The sequence below is a fragment of the Pteropus medius genome, unplaced genomic scaffold (genome assembly GCF_902729225.1).
Source record: "Pteropus medius unplaced genomic scaffold, Ma_sr-lr_union100, whole genome shotgun sequence".
Lineage (NCBI taxonomy): Eukaryota > Metazoa > Chordata > Mammalia > Chiroptera > Pteropodidae > Pteropus > Pteropus medius.
The window spans coordinates 18,832,344-18,847,763 of NW_024354502.1; the positions used below are offsets into that span (position 1 = coordinate 18,832,344).

The following is a 15,420-nucleotide window of genomic DNA, read 5'->3' on the forward strand; positions in this document are numbered from 1 at the left end:
GGCCGGGGTCGGCTCTGTGCGTTCCCGTCTACGTCTTTCAGCCTCAGCCAGCAGCGGCTGTAGGCGAGGCGGGCGGAGATTCGGCGGAGGCGGGCGCCCCACCTCCTTCGCGCTCTCCGCTGGCGTGACGTGCGGCTTCCCCACTGTCATGCTCCTGCTGCACCCGTGTCTCTCGGCTTCGTGCGTCCGAGTCCGTGCGCCGGTCCTAGAAGTGGGCTAGCGCCACGGGGTTCCTGCTTCGAGGCAGCGATTGTGCCCACGGTGGCGGCCACTGCATCTAGTCCCAGCTCTGCGGCCCTTGGCGCCGTGGTGTCAGCGGGCGCCGAGTCAATGACGGGCCAGGGCCAGGCGGTGCCCGGGTCGTCCTCGTGGAGCGCGGTATTCCGCCACGTCCGGTACGAGAACCTGGTGGCGGGTGTCAGCGGCGGGGTCCTGTCCAACCTCGCGCTGCACCCGCTGGACCTTGTCAAGATCCGCTTTGCCGGTAAGAGCCCGTTCAGACCCTGGGCTCCTCCTTGTTGTCACCCTGAACTGGATGATAAAGGCGCAAAAAGAGGCCTTCGTCTCCCCCTGCTTCTTCCATAGTAAGAGGAGGGCGTTGAAGAAGGCGTTCTCCATCCGGGCTCTCCTGGAACTAGATTTGAGGCAGAGGAGCCTGGTAAAGGGATCTGGCCGCCGTCGTCCCTCTTCCCCAGGACTAAGGGATGGAGAGCATGGGTAGAAAAACCCTCACTGGTGTAGAATGTGGGCCTCAAAGCCTGATTGGGCTTAGGTCTCAACACGTTGAAAGCACTTTAAAATCTTAGGGTAGCCACGTGTTTGTCAGCACCGCTGAGAGGAAGATACAAGTGCTTGGGTTAAGGCGTAATCCCCAGCAGGTTTGGAAATAGAATTCTCTCGAAAGTTTGTTTAGCGTTTATAGTGTGGTACAAGGTCCTATAAAGGAAACGTAGCTGATCTCCAAATAGTATTTTTTTTTAGGTTTATCGAATTAAGCGCCTTGAATTAAATAAATTAAGGATATTAAAATTAACAAAGTATTGCAGAAGTTAAACTCAACACTAAATTCTGGAAAAGGTAATTTCAAGTAAGGTCTTCGATAAATTTATTTGGAAACGATTTTCTGTTTCATTTCTCTTATTACATGTCAAGTTCTGCCTTGATATAGATCTGCAGAAATGATTTACTTTAAAGAGTTAAACTAATTATATCCTATTCATCTGATACACTGTTCTCTTAGTATTTGTAGACTACTGTATGAGTAAGGGATACAGAAGCTTCTAAAAGTTCTTGTCCTCAGGAAACTTATAGTCTTAATTGTAGGCTTGAGACTTAGTCATATAAAAGATTATTCCAGACAACATAAAACCAAGGACAAAATGGAATAAATCCAAATACCAAAATGTGAGTAGAGGTAGACTATCGAGAAAATTATATATTATTGATGAGCGTGTATATATATATATATATATATATATATATATATATATATATATCTGTATCTGTAAAGGTTTCATTAGATCTTAAGGTTCCCCATAGAAGAACTAGTATTTTGACAGAGGGGCAGGAGGCAAGAAGCCATTCTATTAAGGAAAATCAGTAGAAATTATGGAGTAGTATTCTTAGGCAAAAACCCACAAAGTCATGTAATTTCTGTGAAGTTTATGATGCATGCACAAATAATGAGAAGTACATTTATTGAGCATTTACTAGGAACAAGGCAATAAGCTAAGTACTTCACATGCATTATCTTTTTGACTACACCGAACAACTTTGAGAATTTATTATCCGCATTATACAGATAAGGATAATAGAAGTTGACTAATTTGCTCAAGGCACAAGTTTGTAAAGATAGAGCTGGGATTTGAACCCAGGTGGTTTAATTCTAGAACCCTCTGTCACTTAACCACTCACTGTACTACTAGCTGTGAGAATCCCTGTGTATAGTGGCTTGAACACGAAAAGAATTTTGGCTTTGGCTGCAGGTGCAGGCCTGTATGACTTGGTGTCTCTCTTCTGCAATGTTTTGTTTGGGAGCAGAAAATAGGACAGTTGAAATAATCATTGAGGAATAGTGTGGTTGGCTTGGTAAGTTAATGAGCTTGTGGTAAGCATATCATGCCTGAGGAAAGGGAGAGAGTATTAGACCAGTAGGGCAGAGGCAACAGATAAGGTGATTGAGATTGGATGGGAGGACAAAATTAAAGATCTGGCAGTCAAAACACATCTTTGTAATAATAAAGCTCACAGTGTGGCTATGAAATGGTGATGGAAAAGAGGAAAATTTGGGAAGATGGATAACTGAAATCAAAATAGTTGATTTACCATCAGCATTAGTGCTGTAGTTATTTAGGCCAAAAATATTCACTCTATTCATATAGCAATTTTAATTTGACATTAGAAAGGCCCTACTTCCGATCCTCTTCATAAATAACTGCAAGGTCTATTAATTTGTTTTCTTGCTTCCAGGTTTCCTACCTTCAAATTCATTCTTCCTGGGCTGCCAGGGTTTCCTTTCTAAAACATGTAGGCACACTTGGACCCAAATTTTAGAAATCTGAGACTTCGAGATTATAGATACTTGTGATTTTCAAGAACCTTTGCAATTAGGCCTGTATTAGTCTGCTAGGGTTATCATACGAAATACCCCAGACAGCGTGACTTAAACAACAAATTTATTTTCTTACAGTTTGGGGGGCTGGAAGTACAAGATTAAAGAGCTAGTAGGGTTAGTTTCTGGTAAGTCCTCTCTCCTTGGCTTTCTCCTGTGCCCTCACGTGGCCTTTTCTGTTGTGTGTGTATTCGGGTGTTTCTTCCTCTTTATTTATTTCCAGTCCTATTGAATTAGGGCCCCGCCCTGTGACCTCATTTAATTTTAGTTATCTCATTAAAGGTCCTGTCTCCAAATACAGCCATATTGAGGGTTAGGGCTTCATATGAATTTGGTGGGTGTAGAGGCTGGTGGCGGGGCGGGGAGCTGGTGCAGACTGGACACAATTCAGTCCATAACAGGGCCTTGCCCTTCTTTCTAGCCTAATTTCCTACCATCTCTTCACTCCACCAGCTGTATGTACACTTCAACTACACCAGCTCCCCAGTGTTTTCCCTAACAGTGCCCAGTGCTATGATGCTTCCATGTATTTGCATCAGCTGTTGCACTTGTCTGGAGATAAACCTTTCCTTCCTTTCCCTGAACACTACACAAATTTCTAATCATTCTTCAGGGCTCCATCCGAGCATCTTCTCTCTCACTTTTTCTGTCACCCTGCTGCACCTTCCCAATTCCTTCTCTACACAGCATTTATTGTGTTTCCTCTGTATTCTTTTAGCACTTTATATGTTTATCACAATGCTTATAACTTTGTAATGAGATTGCTTATTTTGCCTCGAAGATTACATTTACTTAAGGGTCATGGTTTGAATCCTACTTATGTTTACAATCCCTCTTTGGCAATAATAAGTAGTTGATAGTTTTTCTTATTTTTTAGATAAAATAATTACCTGTGTATATATTTTTCAAAATTAAAGATTTGATCCTAACTATGATAAGGTAAATAGATTATAGTTTTAAGAAAGTATAGGGTATAGAATATTGTTGCCTATTACTGAAATATTTAACACTCTACTTCAAGGATTAAATAGCTTCTCAAAACAATAAAGAAATCATTGGTTCATTCCTATGACAGATAATGATGGTGTTTTAAGGTTTGTTTTGTTTTTTACCTTGAGAGAAATTGTGTTATGAGCTTACTATTAAAAGGAAGATAGAAGGTACTTAGAAATTTATACAGGAGAATGAGACACATAAAATTTAAGGGAAGCATCAGATTGTAAGGTACACAGCAAAACATTCTTGAGAGCCAGTCACTTTGCTACTTGCTTTTAAACTTGTATAAACTTCACAACAACCAGTAGGGTAGGTGATATTTATCCCAATGAAGCAGGAAAGTTTAAGACCATGTAGCTAATTAGGGAAGTCAGATATCAAACCCAGGTCTTTTGACAAAAACTAGTATACTTTAATCTCATTTCATGATGAAACCTTGTCAAGTTAATGATGAAAGAAATTCATTCCCCCCTTTTTACCTGGCAGTGGTAAACAGTGATTCTTCTTTGGATGTTGAAGTAGCCACACTTTTATATGGCTAGTGGACTGTAATTTGTATAAACTTTCAGGGGGTGGGGGGCAATTTCATTATGTATTTGTAACCTTAAATTTATACCTTTTGACCCATATTAATTCCTCTTGTAAATATTTATAAGGATATAATGTTTGTACAAATTCTTATGCAGAATATTCTCTAACAAACTTTTAATGGTAGCAAAAAAAAAAAAAGAGAGAGAGAAACAATTCACATACCAACTAGGGCAGCCTTCTTCGCTTCACACCTCTTACCAGTTGAGGAGTCCTATTGATTCTATGTCGTAAACCTTTCCTGGACCTGTCCACTCTGTCAGTTCACACTGCCATCGTCCTAATTTAGGACACCATCTTTTCTTCAACTAGCAACAGAATTAAAATTATAGTTTCGTATGCTTTTTCTTCTCAAGAGTGTATTGTGAACTTTCCTCTTTTGTTATTAAATAAACTTCCAAAAAATAAGATTTCATCAGTGAGGTTGAATATCTTTCAAAGCATCTTGGCTATTTGTATTTTTAAGTGAATTGATAGTGCATATAATTTGACCATTTTTCTTTGGGGCCGTTTATGCATTTTCTAATTGATTTGCACATACTGCTTTTATATTAGCTATATTAACTCTATACTATAAATATTTTTTTCTCAATCTCTTGTTTATGGAGTCTTTCACAAAATAGAAGTTACATAGTCAAGTATTTTCTCTTCAGCTTCCAAAAGAGATTTGAATTCTCCTTATTTAAGAAACATAAAATCTATATAACTTAGTGTTTGTTTTACTATTATATTTTATTTAGAACTTTTGAGAGTAAGAAAACAATAAAAGGGAAGGATACTTTTTCTACTTATGCTGATTTTGGTGTGCGTTTGTGTGTGTTGGTGGGGAGGGTAGAAAGAATTTGCCAAAAAAAGTTTAACCGTACCCATTTTCTTTCCTGCCACTCCTCAGGTCTTGACAGTACTCTTAATATAATTAAGGCTCCTGGCTAGTTTATTTTTTGAGTAATATTTTTGATCATTTGAATCCTTAATCTTGGATATCTACAACGAAAATAAAACTTGTGTTGAAACCTATTTACTTAAGAGGCTTTTTGATTATTTAAGAGCCAATCTGACACTTCCCGCAATATTATTTGATTGCTCAGTATGCCCTCAATGAAAATTTTAATCAATTCATGGATGTATTTATTTTAAAATATTAAATTATCCTGGAAAATAATTTTCTTTACCCCAAAAGTTTTTTCTTCTAAATTTATTTCCTTTATGCGATTGATCGTGTGGTGTTTATATGTGATTCAGAGGTAGAACTTTGCTCTTACCTAATTTTGTATATCTTTTACTACAGTGAGTGACGGATTGGAACTGAGACCAAAATACAAAGGAATTTTGCATTGCTTGACTACCATTTGGAAACTTGATGGACTACGGGGACTTTACCAAGGAGTAACCCCAAATGTGTGGGGTGCAGGTTTATCCTGGGGCCTCTACTTTTTCTTGTGAGTAGATCTGGGAGATTTTACTGTATTAAATAAAAGGAATTTTGGTTTGAGAGTATATATATATATATTTCAGTTGATGAGCAAGATGAGTCATTTAACAGTTTCTCTGAATAGAAGGGGCCAGAAAGAGCAAAACGGCTTATTACTTTCATTCTCTGTTAGCTATTATCAGAAATATTTGGTTTAGAAGAAAGTTCTTAATAGGAAGAAGGTAAAGAGATGAAATGGAGAAACACTTTTACAGAAGCCATTTCCGTGATATGAATTCAGGAAAATTGCTTATCAGAATACATTTGATTCATAATGAAGTTGGAAAAGCAGAGGACAGATCTTGGACTCTTTGTAAGCACATGTACCACAGGAAAATCCCTACTGAGAACAGAAAGCGAAAGCCAGCGCATGGTTGAAAGATTTTGAGACATGTTCTTTCTTACCTCTTATTTGACCTGCTCATTCATTTCTTTCATGCTTGACCTGTCAAGTATCATCACCATTTGAAATAACTGCTACTGCATGCTTACTGAAGAAGCCACGGAAAGTGCCTGTGGCAGGCACATTCCACCTGTTGGATGTACAAGTGAAAGAACAAAGCATCACTGCACTAAGTGTGTACTGCCTTAAGCATGCCTCTGACATTTGAAACTGAATCCATGAATGGGAAGGCTTTTCTTCGTTTTAATAGATGGCATTTTTAGGAAGACATCAGTACCTGGTGTATTTGTCTTTTTCTCTTTTATATGTCATATATTTTGCTTTATCTCAATTTTATGGCAGAATCCAAACTAATTTTGAAATATTTTTTAAGTGAAAGCAAAATAAAATTCAGCCTTAGTATTGTTTAAATATTTTTCTTATTTTGAATCCTAAGACATACTTAAAAGGATGAAACTATGTGTGTAAAATATATGCTCTTGTGAAATTCAGAATTATGTAGGTTCTCCAAAAAAGAGATTCTAAGGACAAGCTATGTAAGGTTTATGTGTTGAAAATTTTTTATAATAAAACAGTGTACTTGTTTCATGTTAAAATGGCATTAGTAAAGCATGGAAAGATTTATTTAGCTGAAGTCTTTCAAGAGAAAAGTGGAAATTGGAGTTAGGGAAAACAGGCAGAGTTGATTCCCCTGCTCAGAAACCTTTTAGTGGCTTTCTGTTTTCTGCTAGATAAAGCCTAAATGTCAGTCTGCCACTCAAATGTGGTTCCAGTTTCCCTGTCTTCCCATCCACCCTTATTATAATTTTTGTTCATGCTCATCTGTGTCCCTAATGAAACCGTACTTGTCTCTCCATATTGAGCCAGTGCCATTTCCTACACAAAGCTTTCTGTGATCTAAGTTATAGTTTCTAACTCTTATGATACTGTCTATGTTGTCTTTTATTATGATTATTTGTGTGCTGCCTATGGTCTTTGTTAGTCTGTTAGGAAGGATCCACTGAGCGTTTATCTTTTTATCAGATTTGCCAACCATAGTATCTGAACTTAGGTGTTCAGCACATATTTGTTAGGTGTCTTTTTTTAGTCTCTTTTGCCTTGTCCAATCACTGCACTATCACTGTACCCTCCCGGCTCCCAGTTTTCCTAGTCTTTTGGTTTTTTTTAATTGATGAGTATGATTAAAATATTCTACATAGGTATTGCTAGCCATATATATTTGGGGGGAGGGTTGGTATAATCATACAGTAAACCATTCCAGCAAATCTGTTCTTGAAAAAGGTCTCATTTTATGTCTGCATTATGCATTGATTTTTACTTTTGGTGCACTGTTAAGTTACACACCACTTTAAACAGACTTTACTGCTTTATGATACCATTTAAAATATTTATTAAACTGCTCATGGTTTATTCTTTTAGTTACAATGCCATCAAATCATATAAGACAGAAGGAAGAGCCGAACGGTTAGAGGCAACAGAATACCTTGTCTCAGCTGCCGAAGCTGGTAAGACAGTGTGTGAAAAATAAAACATCTGCCTGCAACTTGATTTTCACTTTGTTTTTTGTTTTATTTGCCTTTTTTTCCTTTGAACATCAGAGTTTAAATAGGCTTATCTAAGTATACTAATCAGTGATGACATGAAATTTCCTAGAAAGCAGGTATTCTTGATTACTCTGGATAGATTTCAAGAATTTTACTTATCACAGGATAAGAAAATTTAGAAAAGTTATAAGTCTAATACTTTAAGATGATTCAGTATAGCATTTCTTCAATTAAAGTATAATTTCAGTTTTAAAGTTATACAGTTTAGTAGCCTTGCTTAATTGTCTCGTGTATGATATTCAGAAGGGAAAAACAAAGTAAGACCCATAAGTCTTTAAAACTAATACTTTGATACTTCACATACGTTAGTTTCTTAATGTTTACTGATTGTCTTTTAAGGCAAGAACTATCTTATTCATTTTTGAATACCTAGCTGCTAGCAGAGGCCTGAATCACATAGGACTCAAATATTTGTTGAATAAAGGCCTACTTAGAAAACTCAGCAAATGAGAAACTTAACAAGATTTTTTTACAAAATTGTCACTTTCTGTAAAGAGTGTAAATATTATTACATTGTATAGTTCTTTAATGTTCGAGGTATAGTAGTAACTTGGAATGGATTTGTGCAAGATTGTGGTAAAGTTGGGGTGGATATATATGTGCACGTGCACAGATTATTGAGGTGCTGATTTCTTGGTCCTTTTCCCCTAATCTTCAACCCCTCTGGGTTCTACCATGTCCTGCTCCCGAGTATCAGTATCTCCTCATCAGAGTCTGCTTCCCGGGACTTCCATCTGTTTTCTACACCAGGTCACATTGTTTAGGAGCCAGGACGTCTTCACTATCCTCACACTTTAAACGAAAAGTGTCTCACATTTCCATTTTCCTTTTAATTTACTAACCACATGACCACCAAAAACTATGTCTATCTTTTAGCCCTAAGACTGTACCTCAGAAACCATCTCACTGTTGTAGGTACAGCTCCTGAGCAACCCCATTCTTTATGTAACTGGACTTTTCTTAATTTGGATTGTCATAAGTGAAAAAGTTCCTGTATGCTGAGTAATCTTATTTAAATCTGATTTCAGGAGCCATGACCCTCTGCATTACAAACCCGTTATGGGTAGCAAAAACTCGCCTCATGTTACAGTATGATGGTGTTGTTAACTCCTCACAGCGGCGATATAATGGAATGTTTGATACACTTGTGAAAATATATAAGTATGAAGGTGTGCGTGGATTATATAAGGTAATGAATTATCAATACCCTTTTAGTAACTGACCACTGTAATTTTCCTTGGCTCTATTGTCCTAGTTCTGAATGGCTTATAGTCAGTCCTACCTAAAAAGAAGCCAAGCTTAGGCAGGAAACAATTGAATGAAAACTGAAATCTATAGTATTGAAAATGTATTTTAAGCTATTTATCCCCATTACTAAGATGTATCAGTATGACACTGGTGGGTGTAAGAAGGACTGGGTAAAGCTTTGTCAAGTAACCATTTCACTAAGTCATACATCGAGGTCACTTGTTCCTTACTCCCCTCTCTGGAAGCTGTGGTCCCTTGGAAATTTGCTTAGTTTAGCTTTTTTTTAAAATTGTTCCCTTTTAGGGATTTATTCCTGGGCTGTTTGGAACATCACATGGTGCCCTTCAGTTTATGGCATATGAATTACTGAAGTTGAAATACAACCAGCATATCAGTAGATTACCAGAAGCCCAATTGGTAAGATGATTCTTGAGAAAAATGTATCATTTACTTTTATGAGTATATAATAGATGGAAATTTTGTCATGTTTACTTTGGTGGTATTGCTGTGATATTGAGTATTGACTCTGCCACTAATTTAATTTATAGTTAAATATTTTATATTTTGACACACAAATGTTAAAAATAGAACCCCTTAATTGCTCAGAGCTTCTGTTAAGAGGGGAAATAGTATTTTTCACTTACAAATTCATTTAAATGTTTGTTTTCCTGTATAAATTATACTTCTATATTTTTCAAGAAATCCTGTCTAAAGAAAAATTTGTTTTGTGTTGTCATTTTAGAGCACAGCAGAATATATATCTGTTGCAGCACTATCCAAAATATTTGCTGTAGCAGCAACGTACCCATATCAAGTTGTGAGAGCTCGTCTTCAGGATCAACACATGTCTTATGAGGGTGTATTGGATGTAATCACAAGGACCTGGAGGTGAGTATGTTAGAATGGTTCTTAGGAGGTACCTCGCAAATCTTCAGCTGCCTAGTCGACATTAGTTTTATAGCAAAGGCCAGTGTGCAGTGGTGGGAAAGTGGTTGGGAAACATGGTTGGGAAAGTGGCCCCTGCTTTCCCATTTCCCATTTACTACATGGACTTCAATCTCTCTAAGGCTTGATTTCTTCATTTGTAAAATTATCTATCTAGGTTGACAAGATTGTTATAAAAATCAAATGAGATCTGTGAAAATGCTTTGACAAATTAATAAAACAAAATGTAGGTGTTATATAACATTTGAATGGCCTTGTAAGTCATAAAAGATCTAGTTTAGTACAATTAAGAAGGCTTCACACCTGATACCGGCACCATAACTTTTGCAAATATAGTGGATCCTTGAATAACATTTCCTTATAACACTGATGAGATGCCATAGGAACTCAACTCTTGTTTATATCTGTCAGTCTGTGGTAAAATTGGTTTCGTTTTACCTATTTCGCTTGAAGTTGCAGAACCTATTGACAATGTGAAATGAGGACTTATTGTACCAGTCTCCATGTGTGGAAGAAATGCTTGTTCTTCAGCATGGAAATAGTTAAACTGTTATAAGTAGACATTCCCATATTTATTTTTAATTTTAAAAGGCCAAAGCAAAATATTTAGAATCTTCAATTTAATTCAATTTAGTAAATATCAAGAACCTAAGTGACAAGTTCCAAGGCCATATTTCTATTCCAGGCATTAAGGAAATACAGTTTTATCTTACTGAGTGCTATATTTAGTGTTGTCTAACATTTATGAGATTTTTAATGCCTATATTAGATCAGTTAATATTACTGCATTTTCATACATTTAAAGGCATTTGAAAGGTGGTTAACATTAAAGCATTTCCAGTTCACTTTTGAGGTGTCCCTTCTTCCTCAGTCATCTCACAAAAGGAATGTAAGGCCCTACAAGTGGGGTCATAAACAGCATTACTTCAGGACATTGAAAATACGGACTTAAATCACAGGGAGGTTTGACTGCTGGCTCCATGCCCTATGCCAGTTAAACTTTTGTATCTTTAGGCTAGCTATGTAGGAAATTAAGCACCTATCTATTTTTCCCTCTAAAGGAAAGAAGGCCTCGGTGGATTTTACAAAGGAATTGCCCCCAATTTGATCAGAGTGACTCCAGCCTGCTGTATTACCTTTGTGGTATATGAAAATGTCTCACATTTTTTACTTGACCTTAGAGAAAAGAAAAAGTAAACTAAAACAAGACAATTCTAATATGTCTGCCCAAGGCAACAACATGCTCCTTGTGTCTGAAATGTAAAACTCAGAAGAATACTACACAGCAACATGGCTCATAATCAAAATCAGTCTATAACCATTAGAAGTCAAAGAACTGCTAAATCTTAATGTTTTTCTGCTTTTTGCCTTCCCTGTACTTGTGGGACTTCTGCCTGAAGTGGCTGCCATCAACACGACAGTAAAACTGACGTCAACTGGGGAGTGTCACAGATTTCTCCATTTTGTTGTTCAGGTAGAAGTGGATTTGCAGCATTTGCTAAGTGAATTTGGTGAATGCACTTTTTTTTTCTGAACTCATGTGCCTGGATTAGCTTTAAAATCGACCTCTGTGCAATATCAAGAAAATGGCTTCTTATAAGAATGTCATCACTGTTTCAAGGGTAAATTAAACTTTAAGGATTTGCTGGAAAAGATGTTGCCCAAATCCAGACCATCTTAGAATTGGGATATTTTGGTGAGAAAAAACTCACTATAAATGTGCTTTAGTTTTAATTCAGTTGGAATACACTGACTAGAAAAATTTAAGAAGTTGTGTCCTTAATTTGAGTAGTAGTGGATATTCGTTGTCATTTCATTACTAATTTTATTTCCAGAGACTCTCCCATCATTTAAAATGTAGACCTGGATTCCATTATTTTTTGGCATAGGTACCTAGTGTCTTAAATTTATAAAATCTCAACTAGGATCCAGCTGTGTCAGCCCTTATTATATTTGGCTATAAATCACTTACTGGAGTTGTAATTAGATCACCTTATACAGATACTGGAATGACGGGGGTGTGTTCGTTGACAAACTATGGAAATGATATAGTTCCTACTTCAGTTTTCGGATATGTGAATCTCAAATAAATGACTGATCTATGTTGGTTACTCAAATTCAGGTTTAAATACAAATTACACTAATGGCTATTAGCGGTTTTACTTTTATGAGTCATTGTAAATATCTATAAATACAAAGGCCTGCCGCAAAGCGATACCAGAATAATACCAATATTTTTATCATAAACATCTATGAATGCTATTGCACTACCATCTATGTTGTGGTTTTCAAAGCCATATTTAAATGGTTCTTTGAAAACAAGTCTATTTTTTGTATTTTGAAAATGGCAGTTTTAAAAATGAAGTTGAAATGATAAGTACTTAATTATATTTACTATAATTTCTTGTAACATGCACAGGAATGCTTTATAAATTAAATGTGTTATATTTTTTACATACTCTGGATTATACTATAATTCATATGAAATCCTTGTGTTAGTCCCTATATGGAAAAATAAGCTGCAGTCGATTTTGGAGTTTTGGAGGTTGTGCCATGATTTGAATGCCTTTGTACCCTCAAATTAATAAAACATATCTAGTTCATAACTGGTGGTAGTATGGACCTGGTTGATGAAGTTAGAAGTAGTTTATAGCTTAGGGAGAACTAGAGCAGGGTTCGTGGAGGGGAAAACATTTAAGCTGGGCCTTGAAGGAAGATATTTCAAAGGGAATCATGGGAGAAAGCATAGGTGACATGTCTTGAGCAGTGAGTTGAAAATGAGGTAATGAAGAAATAGGAGACAATTCAGAAAGATTAGCACCAGAACATAAGAACTCTCAGAGCTTTACTAAACCTCTTTGGGTTTTATTTGTTGGATACAAGACAAGTGAGAGTAATTAATGGAACTGAGAGATATGGCTACATCTTAGGAGTGACAGAGGAAGACCAATCAGATAAGAGGAACAAACTCAGACGGGGTTATCAACCATATAAATATTTCAGCAGGATGAAGATTAATGCCACTGATAACTTTAGGTATATTCAGATTATAGAGGCTGAAGACAGATCGTAAGCAGCTAAGCGAGTATTCATTTCAACTACAGACTCTTTCTTAGATTTCGGCAGATAAAGGAAAGATAAAGAACGTTAGCTCGAATCAGTGCTGGGAGTCTAGGAAGGAGTGGAAGTAGCAGGGACTGGCAAAGGGAAAACCAGAATGATTGTAGGGAGAATGCGTGAAGAAACAGGCCCAAAACAAACAAACAAAAAAACTTGCTGGAACTAGGCACCAGAGAATGAACATATGGTAGAATGTGATCCAAGACAGTGATGGGTGCCATGCTTTGTGAAAACAAGGCTATTACGTTTCAATATGTGCTTTTGTGGCCTGCAATTTCAGAAAGTCACGTTGTAGTTAGACATCACACTAAAAAAGGCATCAGAAAGGATTTTCTTTTAAATGTTGACACTTTACTGAATATAAAATCCTCCAGATAAAGGATGTATTACCACTTTCATAGCAAGATCTTTTAGTGATTTTAAATTACTTATAGAAATAAAATATTGTGAAATGATTTAACCTTTATGTCTCTTTTCTAAAAATGTGTTAGGTAACATGCAGAAAGTACCTGAAGTCTTGAGTTTGCATAAAGCTTTAGATTTCTTTCTAAATGAGTAAATAGGAAACGGACTCGGGCAGTACCTGTAATGAATACCTGTTATTGTTTGCCCAGCATCCATTTCTCTTTCTTCTTGGAGCAGTAGCCTGAATTTCTTTTCCAAACCTATCCCCTCTCTTCATTCTCACCTTTGTGATTTTGAGGGAATGGATCTCACCTGCCCCAGAGGAGGGCCCTGATTAGCAGAATCAGTATGAATGCGTCATCTTTGTTCATGATGAATGGTTTGCAATTGGCACAGTTACCTAAGCTGGTCCAGTCAGAGTGACTTTTATAGACATTATTTGCTGTTTCATAAATGAGGATTTATGAAACTCTCAGAGCTCCTCAAAGCTAATTTAGGATGATGAACTTGGGGGAATGAGTTTGTCCAAAATGGAATCAACATCAAGAAAATGACAATAAGAAACTGAAAGAAATATTTCATTGTATATATGTACCATAACTTCTTTATTCAGTTGCATATTGTTGGGCACTTAGGTTGCTTCTGTATCTTGGCTATTGTGAATAGCCCCACAATGAACAGAGGGGTGCATAGATCTTTACAAATTAGTGTTTCAATTTTCTTTGGGTGAATACCCAGAAGTGCAATTGCTAGGTCAAATGGTATTTCTATTTTTAATATTTTGAGGAACTTCCAAAGTGTTTTCCCTCAGCCATTAAAAAAAAATGAAATCTTAGCATTTGCAAAAACATGGATGGACCGAGACAGTAATGCTGAGTCAGAGAAATAAGTGAGAGAAAGATAAATACCATACGATTTCACTTATATGCAGAATCTAAGGAACAAACAAAACAAAAACAGACAAATACAGAGGGCAAACTGGTGATTGCCGGAGGGGAGGGGTATTGGGGGGATGGATGAAAAAGGGGATGAAGAAGTACAAGTTAGTTACAAATAGTCACGGGCTGTAGAGTACAGCATAGGGAATGTAGTCAATGGTAATGTAATGGCTGTATGTAGAACCAGAGGAGTGCCAGAGTAATTGGGAGGATCACTTCATAAACTATATAAATGTCTAACCATTGTACTGTATACCTGAAACTAATATAAAAATAAAAATAAAAAATTGAAAGAAATTAGGTTCTATCTCAAACTAGAAAAAAAAAAAAACCCCTTTTGTTTCAGATAAGCTTAAATTTTAACCATCTAGAAATAGGACTTCCAAAGAAAAACTAGAAGAAAAGGAAAGAAATCAAGTCCTAAGTCATATCATATGAGATTCTGGATCAATCCTCCTCTCCTCCCCCACCAGCAACATGTACCTCTATAGATTTCAGTTGGGTGAACCAATAAGTTTATTAGCCAGTCTCAGTTGGGTTTTTCTATTACATGTTGCAACTGAAAGCTTCCTAGACACAGAATCTGCAGTACAGACCCTAAAGTCTGTCACTTTCTCATCAACTGTCATAATAATGGTAAACTTTTGTTTCTATGGAAATTGATGTCACCTTTATGAAAAGTGAGCACTTTGGGACCCTTACATATGTTGCATAGGTTTTTAAAAATGTTTTGAGTTTTATAGAAAAACGTAATTTAATATTTATAAAAATTAAAGGTTGTTCAGCTAACCATGAAAAGCATAAAAGATTGACTGATAGGAAAAATAACTAAAATCTATTCACTGTGCAAAAGATAGATGGTTTGGAAGTTCTCCCTAGTATATTTTCTGAGGTCGAATATTATAGGATTGTGTGTTTACATTAAATATCAATATATATTAATTATGACATTAGAAAATGATTAAAACCAGTTCACACTGAACATGTCAAAAGAAAAAGCAACAAATTGCTTTTGTTAAATGATTTATATTAACTTCTTTCCCACCCAGGTTTAAACTAATTTAGAAATAGATAAGAGGTAAGTGGGGCAT

General features: G+C 36.5%; 1 protein-coding gene across 1 annotated transcript; it reads left to right on the forward strand.

Moving 5' to 3' along the window:
- Positions 1 to 39: 39 nt before the first annotated feature.
- Positions 40 to 13,441, forward strand: SLC25A32 (solute carrier family 25 member 32). The gene is made up of 7 exons (XM_039853920.1): positions 40 to 484; positions 5,484 to 5,634; positions 7,489 to 7,574; positions 8,702 to 8,862; positions 9,225 to 9,338; positions 9,664 to 9,809; positions 10,928 to 13,441. Exons 1-7 carry the CDS (start codon positions 331 to 333, stop codon positions 11,061 to 11,063), a joined length of 948 nt encoding a protein of 315 aa, XP_039709854.1. The 5' UTR covers positions 40 to 330; the 3' UTR covers positions 11,064 to 13,441.
- The last annotated feature ends 1,979 nt before the right edge of the window (positions 13,442 to 15,420 follow it).

Bases quoted from the DNA above. Each gene is read 5' to 3' on its own strand.
- SLC25A32 (XM_039853920.1), top strand. From the start codon at position 331: ATGACGGGCCAGGGCCAGGCGGTGCCCGGGTCGTCCTCGTGGAGCGCG. The intron at 5,635-7,488 runs GTGAGTAGATCT...TTATTCTTTTAG, and splicing joins TGGGGCCTCTACTTTTTCTT to TTACAATGCCATCAAATCAT. The intron at 9,810-10,927 runs GTGAGTATGTTA...TTCCCTCTAAAG, and splicing joins GTAATCACAAGGACCTGGAG to GAAAGAAGGCCTCGGTGGAT.